Raw genomic sequence first — 27,996 nt, forward strand, 5'->3', positions numbered from 1 at the left:
TAACAAAATCCCAAACACTAAAACAAGGTGACGGATATCTACTCCCACGATCGTTCCAGTTCAATTACCTAGTGGCTTAGGCAAAACGAATAAGCAGCCACTGAAACGCTTTATTTTGAAGGCACATTCACCTTCCTTCCAGTCATAGTCTGGCTAAATCTGGCGGGCTTGACGGCGCTCGATCTCGCCACTGAGAGGGAAATTGGATAATGTGATTGGTTGACGGTTTATCCTATCACAGCTATATAGAATTAGTGCGTTCTTTCCCAGGTGAAACAGTAAGTAAAGTAACAACTAATTCAGACCGATTGCAAGTTTCCAAAAGTTAATCTAAGACTATATAACACCTATGTCATGCCAGTTAGAATGAAATATAATAGTACTTTCGCTACTGAAATGAACGTGGAAACATCACAGTATTCAAGGACTTCAGAGATATTTTATGACTCTTCCAGAACCTGCAGACACACCCTGTGATTAATTAATCATTGTATAAAACAGAATGGATCGTATGTTACAACAAACGGATTTTACTATAGCCAGTAGATTTCTAACTGGAGCATTATTTTGTCATGGTTTGCCATCATGTGGAGAAAAATAATCACTGCACCAATAAGAGATCAGCCACTGACTTAAGGTATCAAAGGGAATTTCCTTTAAAAATCCTTAGCACCAGCTATATTGATAATTGTAGCACCAGCAAACAGCCAATTCCTTGATTGTGCATAATTGTTTATTCATTCCAACAGGCTAGTTGTGTTCACTAGCCTATAAACTTGCTCAAAATTAAAGGTGAATTAAAGAACCCTCAAACAAAACAATGTCTATATCTTTCCACCCCACTTTTGCTGTCTTGCAAGCATTCTTTAAATGTCAACAATTCTCTAGCTTCACACATTTGCAACACTGAATTTAAACCAGGGGGAAGTAATGTTAAAAATGAGTTAAAACACTACAACAGAGAAGATGACCACAAAAGGAAGAGGAGAAACTAACAAAGGAGAAGAAAGTGCATATGGTTTAACCAGGCAGAATATACTAGAGTTCTGTTGAACCAACAGACTGAAATCTCTGATGAATACAATACTGTGTTTTCACTTCCTCACAATGGTATGAGAACATTATGGACTCATGTTGTTACAAAATACTAGGGCATCCATCTCAAAGCACCAATCCCCAAAATAAGCGATGTATTGTCTGGAAATGTGATGAGGTGCTAGCCTAGGTCTATTCTGTGATAAACATTGAATAAATCAAAGTTTTTTGTTTCCTTTTCTTCCATTTGAAGATATGGTTCCACTCTGACAATGTTTGAGCACTGGGTAAGAGTATCTGGGAGAGATTCAGAGGGTGTAACGTACCTGCAGCTGGCTGACTGCTACTCAAATATAAAGCACCCTGAAGCAGTCTTTTCCATATTACTCTTACAGATCCTGTATGCCATGTCCTGGGTCAACTTCCTGAAACTCAGACAAGCTTCTACTTCTACAGCAAGTTATGCATCTGAGCGTTCTAGGACCTGGAAGCCATTAAAAAGCCTGGAGCACATCCAATGTGTTAGCCTGCAGCTTGTTACTGTGACAATATTCATGTCTTTACCTTGCATCTATACTAGATGTTGTACATACGTCCTTCAGTGGGACAGGAGCTTGCTGCAAACCCTTGACCTAGCTGTACTCCAAAATGTAAAATAATTGATGGCATGACACCCAAACAGGGGATCAGCGGACAGAACAGTGATTGAAGCAGCATGAACTTTGGCTACATACTAAAACCTATTTCCATAGCTTATAGTTCCAAGAAAGCATCTGCATTTCTGCATGGAAATAAAAACACAGGCAGTGGGAGAAGATCAACTTAAGAAACAGGATGATGAATGACGATTTTAAATTTCAGTGTTGTCTACTTTGTGTGAACCATGGATGTGCTGAACAGAAGTTTCTGTTTTTTCTTTTTCTTCTTTCCTCCTTTCTCATCTGAAAGAGAAGACACCAAATATGAGTGCAGTCCAAGAACAAACAATTTCACATCAAAAAGCCCTGAAACCATATTAAATCTGCTAGATATAGTCAATCCATAAAATCCTGACCTGGGACGACCACGGGCTGTGGGGAGGCAGTGGGAGCGTGGTCCAGCTGCAGAAGCGCCTGCTCGACGGCCTGGCTGAAGGAGTTCTGGAAGCTGGGCACCGGGACGCGGTCCGACCCGTCGCTCTCTCCATCGCTGTCTGCGGCCGGGGGAGCCAGCAGCTTGTCTGCAGGGGACAAGACACAGCAGACTTTAGTATCCCTCCAGGAAATGACCCTGGTCGATAGCAGTTACACGTTAACAGGCTATAAAGATAATAGAATACAATAGATAAGGCAGTAACGTGCAGTAATTTCACCCACACACTCATTGATGCATGCCCTTTGCACTCACTGACGCACACACATACAACGCCCACGCTCATACGCACCGGTCCACAAAAAAAATAAAATAAAATTCAAATTACTGTGTAAAATAGCCGTCTAAGGAACCGTGAAACAAAACTCACAAAGTTGAGCATGGTTTCAATTAGTGTTGTCAAATACCACAACTTAGATACCAATACTGCGTTTGATATCTAAAAATTTGATACTACAGTTGGTCATTGTCGCTCTGTATGTGAAATAGGCCCATTTTGGCTCCTGGTACTAGTTGTGCCAACCAGTTTAGGTGAACTGGGATTCAGTTCAGAACATGGTGGACAGTTTGACCCTGTTGCCATGTTTTCAGCTGTTCAACTTCACTGAATTTTGGGTTGACTGCTGCAGTCCCCTATCAAGAGCCGACTGAAATAGACTGTCTATTTCAATCCTTCTTTTAACTATTACAATCTGCACGTATACACCCTTTGGAGGTGAGAACAGATTTGGTGGAAGTAATAAAATTCAATATTGAATTCAATCTTTTGCAACAAATCAACTACGCAACATAGAATTGTGTGGCATTGTCAGTATTTTACAAGCCACTACAACATTCACACACTTGCACTACCTTTCTTTGGAGTGATCCTGGGCCCAAGGTCAGCTCTGGCTTTCCCATCTCTCAGCATCTAAACAGGACACGATCAGAGGGAGTCAAGCCATGTCAAGTATATGTAACACATACTGTAACACTGTTGATATATTAAGGAGTGTGTGAGTTTGCCATACACACCTGTGCGAAGGACATGCAGTGAGAGTCGTCCTCCACACTACCCACAATGGGTGAAGAGCTTTGCCCATTCAGACTCGGGAACATCATCCCATCTGCAACAGCAGAAGGAATGCTCAATTTACAATGTGTAGACAGTTGATCCCAAGTCATTAACAGTCACTAGATCAAAGTGGAATTGTGGCACTGAACAGTAAGCTGCTGTTAGAAGAGCGGCTCTCACCAGAGGCAGGACTGCTGCTGAGGGGTGAAGGAGGGGCGAACGTAAAGTCAGGCTGGACCAGGGGACCGCTGCTGTGAGGAGGAGACCCGAACGCTGGGAACTGCTGAAGGTTCTCCAGTCCAATATGCACCTCAGGGTCTGAGGGGGAGACATGAGTGTTACATCATCACGGAGTGGCGTAACTCGATCTGAAGTCACTCGGGTTTGTCTACATTTTTCTGGAGGTATCATCGTCAGAAACCGTTGTGAAATCCCTGGTCGTACTTACATTTACCCTGCTTCTTGTTCTCCTCGATTTCAATACGCCTCTCCCTGCGCTTCTCATCCCTCGCTTTCTTCTGCCTGAGGCGCTTTCTTTTCTCCAAGTCGTCTAATAGTTGGGAGGGAAATTTACAGAATCAAGAAAAAGGAATGAGTTACACCTCTCAAATAAATGTTTTCAAACACTACATTCATTTCTACAGTTCATGTAAAGCGTGCTGACCTGCAAAAGTGTCCAGAGTTTCTTTGGACAGGATGGGGGGCTGCAGGGCCAACTCACAGATGCTGAACTCGCATGTGAGCGGCAGATGAGCCAGATAGCGATGACGACGACGGATCTCCTGCAACGGCAAACATGGGAATCAGTCAAAACAATAACAAGTTAAATTTAAGACTTTTCCAGGCCATTTTAATTCCACTTATAGTGAAATATAAGACCAATTTCACAACTTAAATTTATGTGAAAATTAATAAAAAACCCCAAAAAGGTAGACCTATCAGAATAAAGATTTATATGCTATACTTAACAGTAATCGAGATTCAAGACCTTTTAACACCTTGAGTTTAGATAATATAATATAAGCATTTTAAGACTTTGTCAGGAGCTGCAGACATCCTAAATAAACATATAGCTACTCCATTTCACCACAGAACAAAAATGCAACCTTAAATGTATTCAATAATGAAACAATAAAGAAATAATTGTACACTTTTCCTGAAATGGTCAAGTGCTGTACAATAAAAAGGCACAAATAAATAATTTTAACAAATCATCTGCTATACCAAAATTAGCTGAACATTATGTGAACACTGTCCTCTTATGTCTTACCTCAGTGACTGTGTGTCCCTCTATCTCCACCACTGTGCCAGTGATGGAGTGCGGACTGGCCTCCAAGCTGCCGTATTCACGCAGCAGACAACGTACATTCACAGGGTGCAGGAACATCTGCTGGCAGTCCTCAGCTGGAAGGAGAGAGGCGGGAGACGGAGGAAGAGGTAGACAAGACGCATGAGTGGAGAAGAATAGAGCAGCTAATACAGCAAAGACTTACTAGCAGGCTTCCTATACTTTTTTGATGCTCAGATTCCAAGACATGTAGCACTGTCTCCGCGACCAATAATTACCGGCTTCTAAAGCAACATTCACACTACAGCTGTAAGTGGCACACAGGATTTTCGTGTGATCGCGGGGGGATTTCCTACCTTGGTAGAAATAGTAGTAGGGTCCATGCTCCGCGCTGGCCGCGGGACGGCCTGGTTCTGCCTGGCAGGGAGGGATCTCCTCAGCAGGCTGGGGCTCTGGGGCCGCGTCCCCCGTGGCCTCGGGAGGCTCCTCCAGCACACTCTCCAGGACGCCTTCAGGGAACCCTGGCTGCTCTCCAGAGGCACCCTCCGGGAACTCCGCCACCTCGTCATCAAATGCAGAGGAGTACTGCAGCACAGGCTGGCGAGGAAAGAAAATAAGAGTGCCTCTCAGTAATCATGCGTATGACGGGATACACCACAATGCCAGAAAGCAGGAATGCTGAAATGTTGGGGAAGAAAACGTAAAAAATAAATAAGTCACATCCCTGACAAATATAATATTGTGCGTGAGAGACGGTTCCTTGGACTCACCTTGGTGCTGCTGAAGTTGGTCACCACTTCCTCCACAGGGGAGGCAGGTTCATCCAGAGTCAGAGAGGACAGGTCAAGGCTGTCTCCAGCACTTGCCTTCTGTTGCTTCAACAGTGCTTCCTCTTGCTCCTAAACCACAAAGACAGAGCGAGGGAGTTGGATGATCAGTCTACAGTTAGGTAGGTATCATATTCTGTGTGATAAGAGTGGGCCTCAATAATTGGTACTTCTGTATGCGTAAAATATGTAAAAATGCTGTGGCAACCCTTATTAACCTACCCTGTATAATAGGACTGTCAAATTGTTTTAAACAGTATTCAGTTCAGTACAATTTCATTTATCCTACATGGGGCAATTAAAAAAATCTTTATTGACTCTACATGCCATGGCATAGGAAAAACCCATTTATTAGCTGCTTTCTATCACCATCTCTCAGTATTTCTCCTCACCCATGTCTGATCTGCAGCAGAAATGTTTTCATTTCATTCACTGAAAATGTCTTGTCTAGTGCTTCATAAATGACCACTGACAAAACAAAGTGAGGTATGTTAATGTGTGATCTTAGTTGCAAACTGCAATTTTCAGGCAAGTAGCTTGAGTTACCTGCAAGTGACACAAGGCGCTCTGGATGAAGCAGCCTTGGGCATCCTCCTCCTGGCTGAGCTGAGTCTGCAGGACGGCCTTCTCCTCTGCCACCAGGCTCAGAACCTGCGCTGGGGAGGCCAGCAGCAGCTTGGAGTACTGGCTAAGACACATGTCTAGAAAACACAGGAGAACACCGGTTGAAAGGACATGCAAGTGAATGTCACTGGTTCCATTTGTAGTGGCAAATATTTACTAATCTCTTATAGCTGGAAATGAGACAAAAGAGTTTAGCCTGCCAGGAAAACGTGGCATGTCAACAAGGGGGCAGTCAAGGGATCCTGTGGCTGGCCAAGAGGTGTGGCTAAATCGTCTGAAAGTTCAGCTCCATGTCATGAACGCACGAAAATGTGAGCGTGTGCATGCGACGCCATCTTTGACACAGTGCGCAAGCATTGGGTAGGCTACATTAACTAGAAGTTACTATTCTGTGCCTACCTTTGCCTAGGCCTACATATGCAATAGCGAATCTAAAGTTGCAGCACAAGTAGGATCGGTAGCAAGTTCATTGTAAACCCCTATGGCACTTTCTGTGCCATTTTGAAAAACATTTGGAAAGTCAACTGGGGAGTGGGCGGGACCAAACAATTCCTTCCATAAATATCACATGAATGAAGAGCTTCTCTGGATATGAACAGGAAAATATGACAAAGGTGACTGATAGCACCCAGGGAGATTTTGTGAGAATATGGGTGTAGTTTCCAATTCACCTGTCTCCCATTTATGTGTAATGGAGCAGATCAATACTGCACATTTTGATAGCATCACTGATCAGAGTTTGGGTTTTGTGGTTTGGGTTTTGAGAAAGAGTTGTTTATGTTCATAAATACTATCTGGACTGTCCTCAAATTAGCATGTTTGTTTTCTTAAACTGAGTGTATTGCCCTAATAAAGGAATGTCATTCACTTAGCCTAGGGCAGCTAAATCAGTATTTGTTACGATGGACAGATGGAAGATAAAGTATTTCATAGGGCCAGAAACCAGGCCTGAGACAGTGTGTTGTCATGTCAGTCCAGTGTGCAACTTCAATGAGTTACAGATTAATCTTGTCTGAGCTATTACACTCAAATGAGCTATAATTGCCAACAGAGAAACCAGTTCTGAACCAGACACTGTACCCTTTCATCCAGAAAACCACCCTACATACTGTCACAGTCACGTTGTTCATCTTTGCCTTTTCATTCCCTTTGGAGCTGTTCATGTGTGGAACATCAAAGACTAAAGGGTGGAAAAATGGTTCTCCTATTTGAGACAATAATGAATGTGCCCTAATATAGACCAAATTATCCTGGGGCATAGGAATACTGTATTTGACAACTGGTATTCAGTGGACATAAAATCCATATACAGATGCCACAGACGTTCCCATCTCACCTCCAAAGCGAACAGGTTCCTCCACCTTCACCCACTGAGAGCTTGGCATGGCCACTAGAGCCCCTTTCTCCCTCCGCATCAGGCGCATGGTGATGAGGTCACCAACCACATACTGCCTGGTCTCCATAGCAACCACACTGCAACAGGAGACCAACTGTTACAAGAGACTCTCTTGTCATAAAAACCCAACAGAAACAAAATGCCTCTCTGTGAAGGCCTCAGTATTTTCTTTCTTTAATCCTGTATTTTTTTTTTATTTAAATCTCGTAATTTTGTCTTTTACTTCAGTGTAGTTTGGAGTTATATTTGTGGAACTTGGATTTTGGAATAAGTGCAATTCCAGCAGCAGCTCTGGTTATTTGTCATTTACCTCTTCAGGTCGGCGGTGTTCACGGCCTCATAGCAGATGGGGCACTTGGACCAGCTCTTGTCACTGAGAGACAGGTAGTGCAGCATGCATGGCCAGCAGAAGATGTGTCCACATCGAGTGATGTGGGCTGCCACCGGAGGGTAGAGGCAGATGGGGCAAGACGGCACCTCATGGCTGTAGATGCGCTAAAGACGTATACAGATGGATTGTCATTAGTGTGCCAGTATCTAAATGAGTGTCCCAGAGTGAAGCAAAAGTGCCAGAGAGTGAATCAAATCTTAGTAGTGAAGGTAACGATAATGTACGTCAAAAGATGACAGGCACTCACCACTTGCTGCACACAGTCCCAGTTAACCAGTGTGTCTGGGTCAGTGAAGTGAGCCTTGTAGTCCTGGTCATCAGTCACCACAAACTGGCAACTGAAACACAAAAAGTCAGTTAATTCTCAAACGTTCTGGAGAATTATTTCCTATTATACTACAAGGGTTTTCCCATTGCACCAGTACCATTCTCTACTTGTACTGGCTCTACTATGGGGATTTTCCAGTATCAGCAGCCTTTGTTTTCCACTGGAACAATGAGCAGGTATGAACCTGTTTGTGTTAGAGAGCAGCGTGCAGAAACCAGTATGTGACCCTGCTAACGCAGCTTTGAAAATGGGCTAAAAATATGTTGTGATGCTTTATAAGCATGCTTCCATCATGCTCATATTGAAATGAGAACATGAGGAAAAATGTACCCAGTGTAAAACAACTACTGGTTCGTAAATACTGTACTGAGGGAGTGCTCACTTGGCCTGCAGGAAAAGCTCCTTGTTGAAGGGCTTGTGCTTGTGGCCCCACTTGTTGCGGCGGCCCCAGCAGGAGTGGCCTTCTCCGATGCCACCATTGCCCCCACGGGGTTCAAAGGTGAAGTTCAGCAGGTGGTTCAGGCTTATCTTTTTCGGTCCAGCAAATTGAGCCGGGCTAAACTCGGCCCGGCGCGTCTCTGCTACCTGGAGAGGAAGAGGAGGATGAGGATCTGCAAACTCTATTGTCACTCGTCCATAACTCTACTGTCACTACTTTAATGTCTTTACAATGGAGAAAATGTTTTAACCAGAGGGAATACAAAGGTCTTCCCTTACGACTACTGACCTCCTCACGTCGTCCTCCACCTGCAACTCCATACTGTCGTCCTCCACCTCTCTGAGGGGGTCTCTTGTCAAAATTCTTGCTTTTCTGTGAATTGGTGCGACGAGGGCCTGGGAAGCTGTCACTTTTAGGAAAGGAGGGCTCGCGCTTGCGACTGTAGCGCTTAGAACCTCCATTGTTTTTACCGTCTGAAAAGACAAGAAAATGTTATGAGCTACATTATTACATAAACATTATCATTCAACCAAGGGTACGGTATATTCAATTGGTAGTGCAGAATTGTAAAAACTTCATTTTGCTGGAACTGTTGTGGAGGCTTGTGTCTTGCTAAAGTTGATATAAGTGTGGGATGTTAGTGTTTCACCTAAAAGATACATAAGTTGTGGAGGTTTGCATACATTTTGGTTATGGTTCTAGTTTCATGGTAGTGCAGGTTGTTAACCAGATGATAATGGTGAAAAAAACCAATTTTAACCATTGAATGTATTACTATTTGTGCTCTGGGTGGGCATATTGTTGTTGTTGTGATCCACCACTGTTGAATTAAGATGGACGCAGGTCCACATTTGTAGATTATATGCTACATATCTTATTCAAATGGTGGGGCTATTCTCCATTTGACAGCAATATTGGTTTGATCAAGCTAGGTACCATTTAAACACATCTGTGGAAAACTGCTAGACTCATATTTAGAACCCACAAGATTAATGGAGGTGCGCTTTACTCACTTAACATAAGAGAAGTCAACCTATGGGAGATTTATAATTGTGCACAAATGTGTAATGGCTACTTGTACAGAAAACTTTTTAAAAACAAACATCCAAAAAGTTGCCTTCTCACACAAACAGATGGGCATGTATACAACTGGTGGGAAGCTGAAATATGAAAATATAAATAAAAAGAGCATGTGTGTAGACATTCAGCGTTGGGATTAAAGTTCGTGCTGTTTGTATAAGGACCCAAGTGCTTTGACAGCGACGTCATCCGGCCATATCAGATAAACAAACCATGCGCTACTGCTAGGCCGCAGTGAGGCACACAGGGCAGACAAATGTGTTCATTTCAGTGCAGACATCGTGTTTAACAGCGTTGTGTTATGTTACTGTTGTACACTGGGGGGTTTTCACCTGTTTTGGGTTTAGATTCGCCAGGTGCCGGTCCTGTAGAGCTGGAACGGGGTGGAACCTTGCTGCTGGTGTTGCTGTTGGGATTTTTCTCCATGTTTGTCTCCTTGCAGTGAGAGGTGTTGAGGCCGAGCTGCGGGGGGAGAGCCTCCGAGCTCTCTAGCATCAAACAGAAGAACGGGAGATGAAAGCGGGCTGCGATAAGTGCGGGTCAGGCGACGAAGGCCCTGATTCATTTCTGTCAAACGCGGAGACCCCATCACGGCGACATCTTGACAACTAAACAAACCCGAGAAAAAATAAGAGACACAATTTCGGCGTCTCAAATATGGTGGCTGTTGGAGGAGAGGACGAGTGCTCGCTACGCGGGGCCAAGACCCCAAAAATTGAGCTTTTTTCTCGATTAGGAAAACAATATGCCCCAACAAGGCGTTGGACGTTTTCCAAAAGCTGGAAAACGCGTAAATTTGGAGTTTTTGTCCAAAAAAATATGTCCGTTACAGCGAGCTCACACTAATGGCGACGGGTCGCCAGACAGGAACCTGAGAGACCCGGATGATTCCTCTAGCTGCTGCGTGCAAATCTGCTTTGTAAAGACGCCCAGCTAGGCATTGTGGGAAATGTGGTAGTAATGTGGGGAGCAACAGTGTAATGTGGGCCCCAAACGTTAAAAATTCTCATTATTGTAATATTACACAAACTGTAGACTACTGCTTTTGTTAATAGTATCATGATCTATCATAAATCATCATAAATATCTTCAAAAACAACACTTTAATTTTTAAACAAAATAAAAAAATAGCACAAAACACTATAAATGCATAAAATAAATCAGAAATAATCTGCATCTACATTATTATAAGGCCATGTTGTGGTATGTAATACATTTACATTTTAGGTGTTTAGCTGAAACTCTTCTCCAGAGCAACTTACACTGAGTCCACTGTGACCAGATAGTAGTTCAGTGTCTTGCTAAAGGACACATGTCAGCTCTGGGAGTCAAACTTGTGACCTTCTTGTTACAGGACATTCACTCTAACCACTAGGCCATCCTGCTGCCTCACTTAACCAAACTACTTATGAGACAATTCATGACAAAAAATAATATGTGTCCCTCTGTTCCAGACAAGAATACAGTCAATTTTCTTCAATACTAAATTCTCTCAGCAGCTGTGGTGAACCTCTGTGTTTCCACAGAGCTTGAATTGGATTCATTCAAATTCCAAGCATGGTCTTTTCTATGAGTCCCATAACATAAAGTGACAGAACCGGGTATGTCCAAGGTGAACTGCATAGCTGCCTCCTTTTACTGCATGTAGCAAGATAACAATGACATCACTCTTCATCATCTTCTCCACTCTCTGCTTCGTCTTCAAATGCTTCCTCGTTTCTTCTTATCAGGGTGCAGTTCAGTATGGCTTTGCGAACCTGTAGTTTTTCTTCTGCAAATGGAGAAAGGAACCATTCAACTGACCGGCATTTTTATTTGTCTTGTATTTTATGTCTGTTATATGACAGGAATTGAGTGATCACAAACGTTTGACCAATAGGAGCAAGTGAATAAATGGACTACTAGATGTAATTATAAAGTTAAGTATGAACAGGATTATATCTTAATCCCTTACCTTCGTTTTTACATTTAGGGAGCATCCGATGGAGCTGCTGGGTGTTGTATCGGACCAGAAACTTCTGACATGTTCTGATTGTTCCTGGGGGAAAGTAACTTATCTTTACACAATGTTGAATTAATAACTCCGATTTTTAAGAAGCCTGTCTGATTTATCATGAAATGGGGTCCTTTCAGTCGATCCAAAAATCACTAGCACCAGTGTTTTGATTATTACAATATTGGAATCAGACGTTAGTATTTAGACACCCAGTTCATGATAAACCAGATATGCTAATTAAAATAAATCACATTGGGTAATGACAGTTCTGAAGGTGTTATTTAGTTCATGTTTCTCTTACCTCCCACATGCAAACAGCTCAGGAAACATGGTACTTTCTGTCCTTGATTTTCAATACTAGTAATAAAAGGCAGAGCAGACCAGATGAGTCTGTAACAACTTTTGGGGCAGCGCAGGAATACTATTCCAGTATGGGCATTCAGATATTTCACTGAGAAGAAGAAAAGACGGAGAGACCTCAGTTCATACTGCAACATCATGAAAGTACTGTGTGATGAGAGAATGTTACACAGTTTAAAGTGACTGAGAAGATGATTGATTATTCATTAGTGTCAAGACCAGCATCATCAGCCAAGAATCAGAAGGGGTGATACAGGCCAGGGGATCCCAAATGTTCTCATGTCAAGGTTTCTCAATCTCAAACAGATAGAAATTAGGTCATGAACCCCCATCTGGTAAGATTTGCAGCAATTTGAGAAGATTTTTGTTGTTGGATATGATTTGGTGCAGAACCGGACGACTGTTTATACTGTAGGTGGGGAGATAAAAGCAGGAAGAGTGAAACCCCTAATCAGAATAATCATATAACATCCTCTCACTGTCCTAACTTCACTATCATAAATAACATAAATCAATACAATGAGCAATTACTTCACAAGGACTGGGTCTCACTGTCAGCCTAGAACAAGGCAGTAGATTTAATTTCTGAAACAGCTAGTTGGGGTCCTCAGTTCTGATTGGTAGGGTAAGTTTAAAGCTGTTATAAAGCACCTGATAAATGACCCATGTGGCCACATACTAGTGAATAATAATGTCACACTTGCCCATAGGGAAATTCTCTTTTCACTTGGCCCCCTGCACAGCTAGTGCAGGACCAGGCCTGATGCATGCCATTCTCTCTTGTATCGAGAGGCGTCACACCAAACTCCATTGCCTTGCTTATTGGCAAATATAAATATCTGGTAGAACATAACTTTAAGAACTTTTATGTATGAAACTCTTCAATTTGGCAAAGATCCAATACTCCAATCAGCAACCAATCAGTAAAGTAAAGTTGAAAAATGAACTTTAATAATTAATTGTCCTTTTATTCCCACAATATGCCTCCAGCAAGATGCACCATGGAGGACGGTAAAGCGCAAAGGGAACCAATCCTAAAAGTTGAGGAGGATTATATATGCCGAATTTACCAACAGACACTAATGATTCATTAAACGTCGTGTTTCACCAGGTATGTAAACAAGGTCACACTGAATTGTCAGACTGTGTATTTTCCGTCTAGTTGTAGTAACGTTACCGGAGAATCTAATGCTGCAGAGCGCTGCTCCGTAGTCTCCGTGTGTGCGGGCCACCGCCGCCTTCACTGCCGTGGCGACCGCCCGGTCATTCAGCAGCAACAGGCTGCTCCGGTCCGATACGTTGACTTCGCACAGTAAATATCTGCCGACAGAAGAGCTACTGTCAGAAACGAACGGTGAACATACGCTTTGATGACAGTACTTCCAATTTGAGCACATTTTACCTTGACTTCAGGCGCACCATCTTTTTCTTCTTCAGTGGGGATTTCCGGCAACAAACTACCTTCCATTCTAAGTTGCATTAGCGCCACACAGTGGACACTCCAACACAGTGACTGCAGGCTGTACCATAGGCTGTACAGTACATATCACGGCTCAGTTTCTGGGACCCAGAGTAGGCTACATAGGCATAGATCCATGCTATGTAATATCCAGAGCATACTTTAACACAGTGGGGAACTGAAAACTAAGAGGACTAACAAAGACTATAGGTGTACAGAGACATGTTACAACATATCACATCACATTCTTTTTTTTTAATTTTTGATGGCGGTTTGCTGACAGCTTACAGGGTGCATTACCGCCGCCCACTGGTCTGGAGTGTAGACAAATCGGGGTCGCCCGGGTTCTAAACCAGGCGTACCCCCTTCGGTAACTATGCCAACCGCCAGCGTTGGCAGCCAATCACAATCTTACTTTCTCGTTCTCCATACACGTTTTACGCCATCTTGAAATTACACCCGCAGTTTCTCAAATCGCTCCCAAAATAAAAAGCACAACAACTTTCTACATTAAGTTGCCACAGTAGCCGATATGAACGGTTCTCGAAACAAAACGGCGCCGGCAGTCAACAAAGGACAGACGGACACAGATACCGGCTCGACTGCGAATTCCAGGGATCGAAAGTCTGGAGGAGGAATGCTAAAGAAACTGAAGTCGAGACGCAGTCAAACGGATAAGTGGCCTGTTGTCACAGAGGGTGAACTCAGGGCGCTGGGAAAAGATATTACTCCGGACCAGGTCTTGGGTCTCCGTGCTGTTACCGAGGGTATGTAGCTTGGTCTTCATTAGTGTCGTTGAAATCACGTCGCGAGATCCATGATCGGACACAATTTTGCTAGCTCTGACGAGATTTCAGCCTTTCCAATAAGTCCATCAATTGTGTCAGTATAACCGCAAACAAACCACTGATTAACAATGTAAAAGTAGTTGTTCGTTTGTGTAACCTATGTTTTGATAACCAATGCAGCCGTTGAACCCTCCGAGTCGAACCTCTAGGTCCGTTATCGGACACTCTTCCAAACACGGTCGCGGCTAATGCTTAATGCCTGCTATTGTTTTGGCCTTTTCCCGGACCAGATAACAATGGCATTACTTCCCCACTCACCCGCAACTATTTGATGAAAATCTGGTAGTCCGAGCTATAGCATTGCTCACTACTACAAGGCTTAGGAGCCGGAAAACAGACGTAACGGCGACCACAAATTGCTCGTTTAGCGCTAGCCGAATTCGATAAGCAGAGATCTAATTGACTTTGTACTCCAAAATATGTGTGTAGGGTTACAAAATTCTGCACATGTATCGGTAAAGTTATTTAAATATCATGGACTGCCTGTTTGTGGCATTGGAAAGGGGCCAGAGACACGTCAGGTAGGGCCCGTCCGATAACGGATGCTCGCTAGCTGTCCGATAATGGACATATAGAATCGAGTGATATTGTGTTTGTTTTAACCTTACTACACACACTGACATTTCCTATTCCAGATTATCTTTGCAAACCTGAAGACAACATCTACAACGTTGACTTTACACGTTTCAAAATCAGAGATCTGGAGACGGGGACGGTGCTGTTTGAGATTGCCAAACCTCCCAGCTGCGGTAAGAGATGGTATACAGTATGTTATACCACTATGAAGCACTCATGTCCCTATAATATATGACCCATATAGCATAAACAACACCAATTATGAACCCATTATCTGCTTAAAAATATATAATATGCAGTTATTCAAAACGTTCAGAGATTGGGAGATTTATTTTATTCTCAAAGAGACATTTTCTGGCACAGCCAGATAAAGTTCTGTTAAGTTTGTCACTGACAGCTTCCACTAGCAATCTGACTGCTCCATAACAGTTATTTTATCATTGTTATCACTGCAAAGATAAACTTTTCATACTTTTAATTTTACTTTCATTTGAAACATTGGCCAACTTTTGAGAGCCAGTCTGAAGAAGCATGCATAGAGGAACAGTACTGCAGCTCAGTCATACTGTAGCCCTGAGGTACTGAGTCAGCACACTACAATACAACCAAACATAACAGCAGTCCTCCCCAGGGTGTGCTGTGTTTAGCTCTTATTATGTGGCATACTTCAGCGTCTAGGCTATCACTTGTATCGCTTCTTTTTTTTACCGATAACACTGTACTTGGATGTTAAGGAAGTATTGAGGAATCTTTTGAGTCTTTTGAAGTTGATTTCATTGATTTTAATTTCCACTAATGTAGTGACACCACTCCTACAAATCATATATCAGTGGGCTCAATATTGACTGAACATTACACAAAGGCTTATCAAAGGCTTTTTACAATATCTTCTGGATAATTATTTTAATTCAGACAGAAATGTATAACATTATGGACCTTTATGTACCTTTGCATTGGCATAATTCAATGTACAATTACAATATTTCACTGTTCCTACGCAATTGCTCAAACACTTTTTTAATAACTGCAAATGTTAACCAATTCCTGTATTTTTGATCGTCCTGGTTACAACTGGATGCCTGCCGTCAGCACTTTTAAATGGAGTTTTCTGTATTAGGACCTGCAGACCATGAAGAGGAAAGTGGAAATGCAGACACCAGTGCTGGACGTTTTGTGCGGTATCAGTTTACACCAGCCTTCCTAAAACTGCGCACTGTTGGTGCAACGTAAGTAAATGGACTGAACAGAAGAAATGTTCTAATCCAATCATAAGCCACTTTATTAGGCCAGTTGAAACTAGTTGAACATGTAACAGTCAGCCTTTTTCTCTCTCTCTCTAGACAAAGTTTACTCTCCCAGTAGCCAGCTCTTCATATAAAACTATAATGACAACTGTTTTGTCAATTTTGTTTTTCTTCTCTCTCTTTCCAAACCTCAGTGTGGAGTTCACAGTGGGCGACCGGCCCATTAACAGCTTTCGTATGATTGAGAGGCATTATTTCCAGGGGCGCCTTCTCAAGAATTTTGACTTTGACTTCGGCTTCTGCATTCCTAACAGCCGCAACACGTGCGAGCACATTTACGAGTTTCCACAGCTCCCAGAGGACCTCAGTGAGTTCGAGTCTGCTTTGGTCAGCCAGTAATGTTATACCTGTAGCATGCATATTTAACACATAATCCATTTCTTTCTTTCTTTCTTTCTTTCTTTCTTTTTCTTTCTTTCATGCAGTTCGCCAAATGGTGGAGCACCCTTACGAGACCAGATCAGACAGTTTCTACTTTGTGGACAACAAACTAATCATGCACAACAAGGCAGACTATGCCTACAACGGTGGTCAGTAATGCCTGAAGGGAAGAACGTGTGCAATATATCCCAAGGGTCAGGTTTCCCTGGATTACAACCACCCAAAAGCTTCTTTTTGGGGAACAGAAGTATTCTCTCCTTTTCGGACATTCCTATGAACTTGACAGCATTCTTCAGAAACAACGGACCACATCTGCCTTGATAAGAAATCAATGATTCATTCATCAATACCTCATCCTGCTCAGTTTTTGGGACCCAGAGTAACGTTCTGTTAAATATTTCTCTGATATAAAATTGACTGAAACTTCTTTGCGCTGTTTGTTGGATTGTCACATGTTTATAAGTATCTCATGTTACTGCTTGAACACTTTTGCCTTCAGTTTGCTGTCATCTCTTCTGGGAAGGGACACAATTTGAGTCACCAGACTTCTCACTGCAAACCGTATAGATTGTGTTAGTTATGACTTTTCCTTGAGTATATACCCTTTGCAAGTGACAACTGTGGTTCCCTTATGGAACAGCGAGCATTGACTAGGTGTATGACAGTATTGCCGGTCATAGACGCTCTTGTAGCAGTAGTTGACATTATCCGTTGACTTTCATTGTCCCATAGTCATCTACGGTCAGTTTTGAGACTTGGGGATAGTTGGTTTCCGTTAACGTTAGTAATCTTTCAGTCACAGCAGACATTTACACTTGTTGGCCAGTTTATTAGGTAAATTATTAAGTCCACTGACCTAGTAACGAGTTGGACCCCTTTTAATTCAAGAACAGCATGCATTCCTTTCGGGGTGTCAGGTGTCATGTTCATCCCTGCTGACATCTGTTATGTGCCCGATTTCACTGGAATTTCACTGGAATTGTAACCTCTGGACATGTAGACACTGCCTTGCATGAAAAGCCCAGAGTTACTGGAATTGGCACACCTTACAATGACCATACTATGCCCAAAATTGTTTAGGTTGCTCACGCTACCCGTTCCAATGTTCAGTCACACAGTAACTGAATCCCATAAAGCCTGTCTGCCTGGCTTACTTGGCAAGCCACGACACTGAATCCCTATCTGTAGGAGTTAAGTTTCCTGAACAGTGTGATATACCTAATAAACTGGTCACTGAAAACAAAGTCAGCACAGTAGCACACAGCATGACAGTACAGCGTCTGATGTAGCTTGGTAGTTCTTCTGATACAAATATATTTGTAATCAGAGACAGTAGGGGAGATGCAAGATTTGCCCGTTTCCCTACTCATGAAAGCCTGGTTAAGTTTTAGTTATAATGTTCAAATAATCTGGGCTTCCTGTTATTCTGCACTACAACATCAATTCCCTGTGCCTTGTATTCAGACCGTCATTCTCCTTTTGTATGTGATATAATCTTGTACTTCATCCAGCTGTATGGCGAGCGCTGCAGCGTGATGCATCTTTCAACCAGTGAGCTGAAGGCAAGAGACTTCAGCTCCTCATATCAAGCTCTCTGCTACCTGTGATATTCAACTGTTACTAATGCTGCATTCAAGTCATATCGGATTTACCGTAAATACAAACTTCCAACTGGGGAAAAGCGTTCATGCCAACCTCCTAGTGGTAATTACAAGTGGGATGTGTGGGAAGTGTTTTGCAGGCTCTGATATTAAGCCCTTGGTGTCAGAAGTGTGTCAACGCAACTGGTAAACAGCAAATAATAAAAATAAAATGGTCAGTTATATTCCCAACCCTATTTATGAAAAGCAAGCAATATCTCCTGCAGTTACTTTATATTTGATTTTAACCAACACGTTCCTCCAGTTCTTCTGATATGACATGAACGCAGCATATGGCTCTGGCATTTTAATTTCCATTGGATTCTGATCTCCTCTGCTCTGTTTGAAATGTAAAATGGGAAAACAATTTTCACATGCTTATTTTGTCTTTATTTTTCACAAAATGACAGGAATGACAGATTCATTCTTTAAACCCATAGCTCTTGTATTTCGAGACCTTTGACTTCCTCTGTTACTACAATGTGAGGATCCTGATAGAACTACCTAGACGTTTTGTTTTTTTTTTTTGCTTTGTACGCGTTGAGTTGTTTGAACTGTTTGTTTCTAAAAGTTATGTGAACAGGGTGATGAATAAAAGCACATATCTGAAGAACACATTGTACAAATACTGTGCCCTCACGGACAGACTACATTACCCACAATCCTTAGCTCAAAAACAGGCAACTCCAGCACAGCACGTGTGTGTGTCATGGCGGCCCCCGCTGGAAGGATGGCTGGTGTTTCTGGTGATTCCAGTAGCAGTGAGGATGAAGCTCTTCGAAGATGTAAGGAGGCAGTTTGGGACACACCGGCTGGCAAGACGACAGGTACAACGTCTTGTTAACGTCAGTTACTAGTGCTCGAGGAAGTGAACATTTCCCCGTAGTAGAAATACCCCGATAGACACAATATTACTCTGGTGAAAGTCCATCTCTCATATTCAGATATGTAATTAAATGTAGGCTTACTTAAATAGCAATACATATTCTGTACAAGCTCATATTCCTTGTGGGATTTCAAAGCTTGTTGCCTTCACCTCTAAAAGTGTGCAACTGGTCGGTGCTCCATATTCTTACTGTTTGCATCTGGCTAAAATCTAATAAAATGCATTATTTTAACTGACTTACTGCATATTTTGAATGCAGCCAAAACCAATTTTACGTTACCAGAGCTATATTACCATTGAGTAACATAACGAGCATAATGTCACCTGCAAAGGAATTAGCTAGTCCATTCAAGTGCGAGTATATTAAAAATGCACTACAGTAACTTACTTGAGTAAAGGTTAGTGACACTCCATCTCTGCTAATGACTGCTGTTATACTTGTTCATTTCAGACGGGGAGACCAATGGCAAACAATCACGACGGTGAGTTAATTTATCACATATTGATCACTAATTCTAAATCCATATGTAAGTTAAAGGTAGCTTCACCCACCGATATTCATATATAATCTTGTATCATATAGTATCTAGTGTAATCTAGTGTCTGTAGCCCTACACAACTGTTTTCAATTACAATGCCATTAGAAAGTTCTAGTACTCTTGCTGCACATTTATCCCCATCACAACGCATAGTGAAGTCTAGAGAGTAAATATGAAGAATTTTCTCCCAAAGTTAGTAACTAAAGAATCAATATTCTTATCAAGATGTGCAGCTGCTCCATTGAAAGCAAATGGGATAGTGACTGTGTAGATTTTTTTTGTCATAATTTTCTCATTAATTTATTTTTTATAATGCCAACTTTTTATCTGTAAAAAAAAAAATAAAAATACCATCTTTTAATGGATGTGGAAGCTGAAATGATGTAGCATTCCCTCGTCAACCCATCGCAACATGTAAAAGACTCGATGACAATGTTCTTTATTTATGCATCAGATATATACTTTATATTAATATCTGAATACGAGACATGGAAGATGTTTTTATATTGTCATGCTGTCCATGTAAAACCAGCGTTGTTGTATCCGAGCATGAACACGATGGCAACGAGCTCCAGGTCAGCCAAGGGTTTCGCTCACACGTCGCCAAAAAGTTGGGACATTTCCTCGACAGGTACTTTTTTTGACTTTGGATGTTGAGTATTTCAAAATGACAATCCCATCATGTAGTTTGGAATAGACACACATTCACAGCTGATTTATGAAGAAATCCTTATAACCTGCACCATCAGTTGCATTTCAGAGATGCAACCTGGAACTTCATCCTGTGCAGAATCGACAAACTGCGATGATGATGAAGGTAAAGTGTCTAATTGTGCTGGTACTTGCTGCTCTTATACAGTCAAAGAAGATGCTGTTATTGCTCTCGCCTCTTGAAATGCAGGGTTGGCCATTTAGTGTTTTTTCTTTCAGGATTTCGTCTGTTTTCGACGTCAGTCCCAGGACAGACAGCTGATGATCCTCCACTCCCTGTGAGGCGTCGGCCCGTTCCCAGCTCAAGGTTCTGCTTCGTTTTTGTTGTTTTTGTCAGCGAGTTGATCGGTTTCAGTAGTCCTTAGTTTAACTCTGTTTTTGTACATTGTCCACTGCTCACAGTGACAGCGACAGTGAGATGGAAAGCAGGCTGAGGGAGGCGGCGGTGTCAGTCAGAGATCTCTTGCCCTCGTCTTCGCTGCCCAGTACAGTCTCATCTGCCTCGACAGAGCCTCCCCGCTCAGAGACGGCACGGAAAAAGAAAAAGAAAAAAAAGAAACAGGCAGAAGAAGAAGAGCGAGAGGAGAATCCTGTTCCTAAGAAAAAGAAAAAAAGGACGCTGAATCAAGAGGAGAGTGAACAGGCGTTGAGGAAGTTGGACTCTGAAGGGTCTAATGGTGAGAATGGGATCTCAGAGGAGGGGAGCAGCATACAGTCCAAAGTGAAACGGAAAAAGAAAAAGAAACAAGAAGCCATAGGAGGAAATTCAGAGGGAGAAGCCTTGAACTGACTCTTCTGACTAACCTCTCATTGTTATTGGATGTTTGGTTCTGCTCCACATTGCCTTATCCTGTCACAAATCCAACTTTGAACGACTGGATAGTAAAATTAGCATTATCAAAAACATTTTGAGGATATTTTAGGATGCCATGTTTTACATAATCTAGACAGTTCCATATGCGTTCCTGTTACGAGACAAGATTGATTAATCTCGACATAATCTTTATCATAAGAGATTCTCATAAGTTTGTAAAAAGTCGTTTTTTTTCTCTACTCCTCGCTCACTGGTGACTCCCACCCTCTTATTTCATTTAATCCTCCTTGTGTTTTCAAGGCAGTTTCCCACTGTGTAAAGAAGCAGTTTACACCAAGTTTGTGCAGCATGTACAATTTATGAATATACATTACAAAATTTATTTTTAATAAAAATGCATTTTGGTGCTGATTTTCAATAGATTTTTTTTTTTTTTTGGTCTTATCAAAAGTGAATCTACTCATATGTTGGTCCTTGTTCATATTCTATTACAACGGTGTGGAGACGAGTTTCAGTTCCGAGGGTCTTTGAAATATCAAGGCTGAATCCTCCCAGGTCCGGACAGCTGCTGTGGTCAGTGACTCCAGAGTTCCTCATCAAAATTGTCGGTGGTTTCTCTGGAAATTTTCACCAGAGGTAGTTGTCCGTCCCATTAAGAGGATTTATAAGTCATTTGATCCACCCCCCATGTTCAGCTGACATTGTGGTGACGCTGCATTAGAGCAGTACTACTGTGCAGTGGAGACCAACTGTGTAGGAATGTAGGAGCTGATGTCTGTTGGTGAAGGTGACAGGAGGTGAGACTGGTGACTCTCTGTGGTCTGAGACGCTGGGTACAGCTCTAGGCTCTCAGAGGAAACTGTCAAAAGAAAACATCAGTAATTTATCGAGTACTGGAAAGGTTCTGGCAACGTTGTTCCTTTACAGTACAGAGGTGTGCAAACAGGGAGTGCAGGCAGTACAACCGCACCTGCACCCATAATACTGACCACTGATAAAATGATCAGTGGTCAATTACAGGCAGTGGGTCCCATATAAACACGTGATGATGCAGCCCCAAAAGTGTTACAGCAGGATGTAAATGTGAAGGTGTAAACCTTTACTTAAAGCCTGTGTACCTGGTCCAGGTGTGTGTGGCTGCAGATGGAGAGAGTCTTCCTGTAAGGGCGGCTCTGTCTGTTCCTCTGGATCTGCTGTTAGAATCTGTCCAACACAAACATCAAGGACATGTTTTTATTACTAGATTAGGTTCATACTGCGATGCCTTTTTGTTCTGGACTCCCTAACAAACAAAGCACCCCAGCAGTCCCAGTACCTGTCTGACAGCAGCGAGGCTGGTCAAGGTGCCCAGGCTGCTGCCGTCAGCGATGACCATGGCCTGGGACAGCAGGCTGGACGAGGGGTACTGGGGCACGTCAGACTTGTACACTGCAATGGGGAACAGATGAATGTTGCTTTACACAACAATAATATCATGAATATCATTTAGCATCATTTTTTTTTGCTGCAGCCTTACTGTGACACGGCAGCTGTGCCATGGTTGCCATGAACGGACTGTGACCCATGTGACTCGGGAACTGCTGTGCTATTGGCTGCTGGGGAGAGGTGTGAAGCTGCTGCTGGAATGAGATTGGCTGAAGAGTGGTGAAACCGCCCCCCATGTTGTTTATAACAGGTACGGTCTGAGGTTGAGTGGAGGTTAAACCTGTGGATCAACAACAACAAAAAATCAGGCAAAGACATCCTTCTCTCGGCATCTGTTGTCATTCTTGAAGAGAAAAGAAGGGGATACAGTTGGCTTTGTGTAGAGTAAGTAAGGTTACCTATGAGGAGAGAGGACTCTCCCAGGCTCATGACGCTGGGCAGCGAGGCCATGATGAGGCCCTGCGGGGGGGCAGGGGAGGCAGACAGACTGTGCAGTGAGGTCAGAGTGCTTACTGGGGGCAGTGGGCCACCGCTGGACACCTGGGACCAGAGGATAACATGACAATGATGAGTGATGGCAGCCATGTATACAGATAGTCTATAATAACTAAGGACCGATTGTGATATGAGCTCTCACCGGTTTGGGATTATGCGTCTCCAGGAGTGTGTGGCTGGGCTCCAGTTGGACTGGACTGACCAGCAGGCGTCCCCCTAAACCCCTGTCCCCTCCGCCACCTCTGGCTGGGCCCAGGTTGTCACATGGCATTTGCTGGCCGTACTTCATACCTGGAAAACAAAACAAATCAGGACCCATTGTTCCCCCATCACTGTATGGGTTCATATTTTAAAGCTGCCCTAGGCAACTTTGCATGTCGGACAGCTCCAAATGGCAGTGAGAGGTAGCTGTTTGAGAAATTTGAGCTTCAATTCCCAGAAACCCTGTAATGTAACGTCAGCAAACTGCACACAGCACACTCATGGTTACCAACCCCTCTGTGCGCTTTACCCTAGGTACTCAATTCCAGTCCTTGCAGTCCGATGTCCTGCAGATTTTTGTTCCTCCCTGGAACGTGACACCAGGTGTGGCTCATTAACTGTCAGGGAGGAACAAAAACCATCGGATGTCGGACCTCGAGGACCAGGACTTTATACCGCAAGTTACCAAAGGGACGAGAGAGGTAAAGCAGGACCCAGCCTACTGCTGGTTTTCTAACATACCAGCTAGTTAATTACAGTTAATTGCATTCACCTGGCATCCCAGGCGTAAAACAGTTCCTGATTAGATGGCTGGAATGAAAACCAGCAGGGCTTTGCGCCCCGAGGACCAGGACTGAGAACCACTAAGGTAAAAGATCTATCTCTGGACGGTGCACTTGCTCATCGCTGATTAGGAGACAGATTGCATTTTGGTCTTAAATTCTGATTCATCATTTCCTGTGGCTGGAGAAGCGTTCATACCCGATTACAGACTTTCATTTGGGAAAATAGGGCGAATCTATAAGTCTAAATTAGTGGGGATGGGACGCTCTCCTCCATTGCAGCCCCACTTTGTAATTTAGGCTGAAGAGACAGGTGTATTTTTACATAAGAATTTTGCCGTGTGCAGCTTTAAATCAGTATTATCATGGATATTACCAGGAACACATAAAGCAGGCAAAAGCAGTATTATAAACCAGATAGCTCTGGTCCTCAGTCCTCAGTTCTGATTGACTGAGTCATGTTCACAGCCATTGTAAAAAAGTATAAAAATGCAAACTGAAAATCACCACTCATACAGCTACTTGTGTCGCTTAGCAACCATGTTTAGCTACTGCTCAAGAACTACAGTACATTGCTTGGCAGAAGAATAACATTTCATTGTTATCATTATTTAATTGTCATTGCTTCATTTGTGTTTTCTGTATTACAATTGTATGTTACTGCCATTTTACATAAGCCTAACAACGCCTCTGAGCTGTTCTAAAATCACTGTAAAGCACAGCCTCTTATTGAAAGTGTCCAAAGGATGTGAATTTTGAAAAACACAATCTGAAAAACACATCCCTGATGGATCCAAAACTGCATTAGTGAAGGTTGTTAGGTTATTACCCTGGCCAGGACTAGGTGGGAGGGTGTGGTTAGAGGAGGCAGTCTGGGTAGTAAAAGGCGTATCCAGAGCCAGTTTGTGGCGGAAAGCCTCCTCTTTGCGGCGGTTGGCGAACCAGTTGTAGACCCTGACCTCAGTCACCAGGTTAGAGCCCAGGCCAGCGAGCTGGGAGGGAGACACCCCCCTCTGGAGACACTCTGCCCTGAGGGAGGAACAGCACACCGACACATGGCTTTAGATATTAAACTATTAGACTTTTTGGGAGTTTGGCCCATTGGTCACCTTACCCAATATGTGACGAGAGGACTGGCAGCAAAATCATTTCTGTGAGTCTTGTAGATAGCTCTGTCTGGTGAGCATGCTAACGTTTTAGCATAGAGTACCTTAAGTAATCGTAGGCGACTAGCATTATCCTAAAAGTGAGAAAATGAGAACCTTTAGCAGCTCTAAGGCTGGATGGTTAGTTAATTTTACTTATTTTTTTCTGAACATGCCAGGCTTGTTTAGGGGATTGGTAAAATTTTGCGCTGTTGATTAATAATGGACTTCAGTAATGATGAAAATTTAGATTTTCTTTTCATAAGTTCTGAATCTACATTCCATAGAATAAAAACCAATACCAACATTGAATTACTAAAAGGTTTATCCTCATACTTAATGCTAGGCTCCTATGATTTCTTAACATGCTGTATGCTAAAGTGTTAGCATGCGCACCAGACAGCTACCTACTGGAGACACAGAGATGATTTTGGCACCAGTCCTCTCGTCACATGGCATCATGGCTTGGTATCATCTGTATGTCTCACCTGTTACACTCCTCCACCAACCCCTCTCTCTCCTCCTTGCTGGGATTCTTCTGTCGTTCGTAGGCGTGGAAGAGGATCTGTTGGGATGCCGGCCCCCATTTGAACCTGTTCCTACGTCCTTTCTTGGTGTCCTCTCCTTGGTCCTCAGCAGATGCAAGGCCGTGTCTGGCGTTGGTAAATTCTGAAGGGAATGGTCAGTGAATCTTACATGTTTTTATGGTGTTTCTTTTAATCATTGTCTTTAACTAGGTTGAGTCTGTCTTGGGGAACTGATGTTTGATAAGGGAACTTCCCATTAGTTTCATGACAGAAAACAGAAATAATCAAAGTGAACATGAGTCTGGCAGGTTTGCAGCTCCACAGCTGACTGTATACTCACGCTGGCTGATCTCACCCTGCTTCTTCACATACCAGCTGTACAGAGCAGCTCTCTTCTGGTTCTTCATTGGCGTGCCTTTGTTGAGGTGCTGGGACAGATGTGACTGGTTGAGTCCTGTGGACTCCACCACCTCTCTCTGGGGCAGGTTGTGCTGCTGCATGTAGCTTTTCACCATCTTTGCCATACGCCATGGGTCCCCCCTGTTAGACACAGACACCCGAAATGACAAATCTTTGTGTGTACATAATGCATGATTGAAGAATCAAATTTGAAGTAACTTCTGAAAATAGATTTTTCAGACTTGCATTTATGTAATATTCTCATTGAATTTTTCTGACCTTTTATTCTTGTTATTTTATGGCCTTTATTTCCTTTATTTAAATGCTGCTTATCACTGTTATTGCTTATTTTCATGGTTCCCACTTTCTCACTGTTTTTAGAAATGTGCTAAATAGACAAAGCTTCTCATATACTACAAGGATATTGAGTATAAATCACACATATTTGCCAACATGTACATGTAAAAGTCACAAAGACAAAATGCATGACTACTCAGGTGGAAGCAGAGAGGCTTATTGACACAGAGAGATAAGGGAAAGCACACCAGGGCAAAGTCCAACCCTTCCACATCACTGGAGGGTAAAAAAAACCTGTTAACAGTTTATAAAGCCTCATTTGACGCTTCCTAACTTTCAGACCAGTGAGTTAAATACACAAAACCTATAAATTTACAAAAAGCTCTGAATTAACCAGATTCAAAGTCAGCATACAAACATTTTTTTAATCTGTGATAACAGTCATTGTTGAGTATTTCAGTACATATTTCTTATTTCCATATCAATGTTTTGACCTTCTTTGAAATAATGTGATGACAAATACGCATTGTGCATTCCAGATATTAGAAAAAATCTTTATCAATAATTGAGTAAGAAATATCACTCATGCTTTATGTAAACACAGCCTCGCATGCCCAGCCCTACTCCATTAATCTTCACCTATGCATGTAGCTTATTTATTAAGAAATGGCCAGAGAATAATGATGGGGGTGGGTAATTAGTAACTAGCAAAGGAGGAACCCTCCTTTAAATTCACCTCAGAGGCCAGGAGAGATTGCAGAGAGAGAGAGACAGACTGAGAGCAGGAGAAGGAGGGAGGAATTGGAGAGAGAGAGAGAGGGGGCAACCAAACTTGAGAAGTACCCAAGAATAAAGGAATAGAAGGGATGTTATGAGGTAAACTGTTTCAACTCTCCGGTGCTCAGTTTTGACCATGTGGGAAGGAATAAACAGGAGAGCAGGGGAAATCAGAGAGGTGCTGACGATGGGGTAGAAGCTTTTTCAAATGCTACACAGAAATCTTGCGTGATTATTTTCTATTAGAAAGAGCAGACGACTTGTGTAAGAATAGCGATTAGTGAAAGGTTACGGTGGTTTTGCTGATGGCACCTCCTGAGGATTTGGGATCTACTCACTGCAGTAGCTGGTCGACTTCAGCCCTCTGTCTCGCCGCTTCCTCAGGTGGAAGCCTCTCCAGGTCCCGGAATATGGGCGGTGGGAAATCCATTTCTCCCTCCTCGGAGCTCTCCCCGTCCCCCCTCTCTCCCTTCTCGGCCCCAGCGGCAGGCCTCTCTCGCTCCAGTTCCCCCATGGCTTGGACCAGGACGTCCCGGGACAGTCCGGATCCCAGCAGGGCCCAGATCAGCTGCTCCTGCAGGGCAGACAGGCGGCCCGGCCTCGCCTTGGCCGCCCCGGTCCTGTCCTCTCCCTCCATTACACTGATGCCTGATCCTCGCTCACCTCGCTACCGCCGCGCAAACAAACTCACCGCTCTCATGTGCACTAGCACACACAAACTACAGCCAGACACGCAGCGCCGGGCCTCATGATACTTGTAGTCCCTCTTCAGCTCAAGAGTAGAGATGGTATACTTTCATTTTCCCTGTTTGACTTTCCTCTCGATGTGTTCGGAGCTGCCTGGTTTTAGCTCTCCACCTGCTGTTTTGCTTTCAAAGGTCAATTTTCTTTTTTCTTTTTTTTTTTTTTTGCCTTCCTCCTCTTCACCCCCTCCTCCTTACATGCGCCCTGTGAACTTTGTCCCCACTCCCTCAATCCCTAACAGTGAACAAAGTGCAGTCGAAAACAATAAATAAAAATGCAGTGATGTTACGGTCGCATGCGGAGCTGCAGAGGCAAC

The 27,996-nt window shown here is 43.0% G+C and overlaps 5 protein-coding genes across 6 annotated transcripts; 2 read left to right on the plus strand and 3 right to left on the minus strand.

Annotated features, from left to right (window-relative positions):
• Nucleotides 1-715: 715 nt before the first annotated feature.
• Nucleotides 716-10,459, minus strand: rnf10 (ring finger protein 10). The gene is made up of 17 exons (XM_071922214.2): nucleotides 9,926-10,459; nucleotides 8,802-8,986; nucleotides 8,457-8,659; nucleotides 7,994-8,084; nucleotides 7,666-7,850; nucleotides 7,296-7,432; nucleotides 5,882-6,036; nucleotides 5,279-5,407; nucleotides 4,865-5,105; nucleotides 4,491-4,624; nucleotides 3,885-4,002; nucleotides 3,669-3,770; nucleotides 3,401-3,538; nucleotides 3,181-3,272; nucleotides 3,019-3,076; nucleotides 2,090-2,254; nucleotides 716-1,976 (listed from the first exon to the last, which is right to left on the minus strand). Exons 1-17 carry the CDS (start codon nucleotides 10,086-10,088, stop codon nucleotides 1,903-1,905), a joined length of 2,370 nt encoding a protein of 789 aa, XP_071778315.2. The 5' UTR covers nucleotides 10,089-10,459; the 3' UTR covers nucleotides 716-1,902.
• Nucleotides 10,460-10,751: 292 nt separating this feature from the next.
• pop5 (POP5 homolog, ribonuclease P/MRP subunit) lies at nucleotides 10,752-13,401 on the minus strand. The gene is made up of 5 exons (XM_071922256.2): nucleotides 13,352-13,401; nucleotides 13,127-13,269; nucleotides 11,891-12,040; nucleotides 11,548-11,631; nucleotides 10,752-11,364 (listed from the first exon to the last, which is right to left on the minus strand). The coding sequence occupies exons 1-5, from the start codon at nucleotides 13,369-13,371 to the stop codon at nucleotides 11,258-11,260; spliced, it is 504 nt and encodes a 167-aa protein (XP_071778357.1). The 5' UTR covers nucleotides 13,372-13,401; the 3' UTR covers nucleotides 10,752-11,257.
• Nucleotides 13,402-13,878: 477 nt separating this feature from the next.
• On the plus strand, nucleotides 13,879-18,762 carry unc119b (unc-119 lipid binding chaperone B). Of its 2 annotated transcripts, none has more exons than XM_071922232.2 (5): nucleotides 13,879-14,175; nucleotides 14,892-15,005; nucleotides 15,950-16,058; nucleotides 16,271-16,443; nucleotides 16,562-18,762. In XM_071922232.2, the coding sequence occupies exons 1-5, from the start codon at nucleotides 13,941-13,943 to the stop codon at nucleotides 16,672-16,674; spliced, it is 744 nt and encodes a 247-aa protein (XP_071778333.1). In that variant the 5' UTR covers nucleotides 13,879-13,940; the 3' UTR covers nucleotides 16,675-18,762. The 2 variants fall into 2 exon arrangements, with proteins under 2 accessions (XP_071778333.1, XP_071778334.1); XM_071922233.2 differs by having other exon boundaries at nucleotides 15,959-16,058.
• Nucleotides 18,763-18,849: 87 nt separating this feature from the next.
• c8h12orf43 (chromosome 8 C12orf43 homolog) lies at nucleotides 18,850-21,466 on the plus strand. Its single transcript, XM_071922262.2, has 6 exons — nucleotides 18,850-18,984; nucleotides 19,495-19,525; nucleotides 20,115-20,213; nucleotides 20,332-20,399; nucleotides 20,513-20,600; nucleotides 20,696-21,466. The coding sequence occupies exons 1-6, from the start codon at nucleotides 18,867-18,869 to the stop codon at nucleotides 21,081-21,083; spliced, it is 792 nt and encodes a 263-aa protein (XP_071778363.2). The 5' UTR covers nucleotides 18,850-18,866; the 3' UTR covers nucleotides 21,084-21,466.
• A 369-nt stretch (nucleotides 21,467-21,835) lies between these two features.
• On the minus strand, nucleotides 21,836-27,573 carry hnf1a (HNF1 homeobox a). The gene is made up of 10 exons (XM_071922255.2): nucleotides 27,275-27,573; nucleotides 25,804-26,003; nucleotides 25,425-25,605; nucleotides 24,621-24,820; nucleotides 23,170-23,318; nucleotides 22,931-23,072; nucleotides 22,624-22,812; nucleotides 22,423-22,535; nucleotides 22,226-22,310; nucleotides 21,836-21,966 (listed from the first exon to the last, which is right to left on the minus strand). The coding sequence occupies exons 1-10, from the start codon at nucleotides 27,571-27,573 to the stop codon at nucleotides 21,836-21,838; spliced, it is 1,689 nt and encodes a 562-aa protein (XP_071778356.1).
• Between the last annotated feature and the right edge of the window lie 423 nt (nucleotides 27,574-27,996).

Source organism: Centroberyx gerrardi, chromosome 8 (genome assembly GCF_048128805.1).
Source record: "Centroberyx gerrardi isolate f3 chromosome 8, fCenGer3.hap1.cur.20231027, whole genome shotgun sequence".
Lineage (NCBI taxonomy): Eukaryota > Metazoa > Chordata > Actinopteri > Beryciformes > Berycidae > Centroberyx > Centroberyx gerrardi.

What these genes read in the sequence shown, in the direction of transcription:
- c8h12orf43 (XM_071922262.2), top strand. Translation starts at nt 18,867, where the DNA reads ATGGCGGCCCCCGCTGGAAGGATGGCTGGTGTTTCTGGTGATTCCAGT. An exon ending in TTGGGACATTTCCTCGACAG is followed by an intron (nt 20,214 to 20,331) that starts GTACTTTTTTTG and finishes CTGCACCATCAG; the next exon opens with TTGCATTTCAGAGATGCAAC. An exon ending in CGGCCCGTTCCCAGCTCAAG is followed by an intron (nt 20,601 to 20,695) that starts GTTCTGCTTCGT and finishes CACTGCTCACAG; the next exon opens with TGACAGCGACAGTGAGATGG.
- unc119b (XM_071922232.2), top strand. Translation starts at nt 13,941, where the DNA reads ATGAACGGTTCTCGAAACAAAACGGCGCCGGCAGTCAACAAAGGACAG. An exon ending in TGCCAAACCTCCCAGCTGCG is followed by an intron (nt 15,006 to 15,949) that starts GTAAGAGATGGT and finishes TTTCTGTATTAG; the next exon opens with GACCTGCAGACCATGAAGAG. An exon ending in ACAGCTCCCAGAGGACCTCA is followed by an intron (nt 16,444 to 16,561) that starts GTGAGTTCGAGT and finishes TCTTTCATGCAG; the next exon opens with TTCGCCAAATGGTGGAGCAC.
- hnf1a (XM_071922255.2), bottom strand. Translation starts at nt 27,573, where the DNA reads ATGGAGGGAGAGGACAGGACCGGGGCGGCCAAGGCGAGGCCGGGCCGC. An exon ending in TTGGTGGAGGAGTGTAACAG is followed by an intron (nt 24,821 to 25,424) that starts GTGAGACATACA and finishes TTCCTCCCTCAG; the next exon opens with GGCAGAGTGTCTCCAGAGGG. An exon ending in GGCACAGCTGCCGTGTCACA is followed by an intron (nt 22,536 to 22,623) that starts GTAAGGCTGCAG and finishes TCCCCATTGCAG; the next exon opens with TGTACAAGTCTGACGTGCCC.
- pop5 (XM_071922256.2), bottom strand. Translation starts at nt 13,371, where the DNA reads ATGGTGCGCCTGAAGTCAAG. An exon ending in CTGCAGCATTAGATTCTCCG is followed by an intron (nt 12,041 to 13,126) that starts GTAACGTTACTA and finishes TCTTCTTCTCAG; the next exon opens with TGAAATATCTGAATGCCCAT. An exon ending in CCCTAAATGTAAAAACGAAG is followed by an intron (nt 11,365 to 11,547) that starts GTAAGGGATTAA and finishes CTCCATTTGCAG; the next exon opens with AAGAAAAACTACAGGTTCGC.
- rnf10 (XM_071922214.2), bottom strand. Translation starts at nt 10,088, where the DNA reads ATGCTAGAGAGCTCGGAGGCTCTCCCCCCGCAGCTCGGCCTCAACACC. An exon ending in GTGGAGGACGACGTGAGGAG is followed by an intron (nt 8,660 to 8,801) that starts GTCAGTAGTCGT and finishes CTTCCTCTCCAG; the next exon opens with GTAGCAGAGACGCGCCGGGC. An exon ending in GCGCCTTGTGTCACTTGCAG is followed by an intron (nt 5,408 to 5,881) that starts GTAACTCAAGCT and finishes TTTGTGGTTTAG; the next exon opens with GAGCAAGAGGAAGCACTGTT.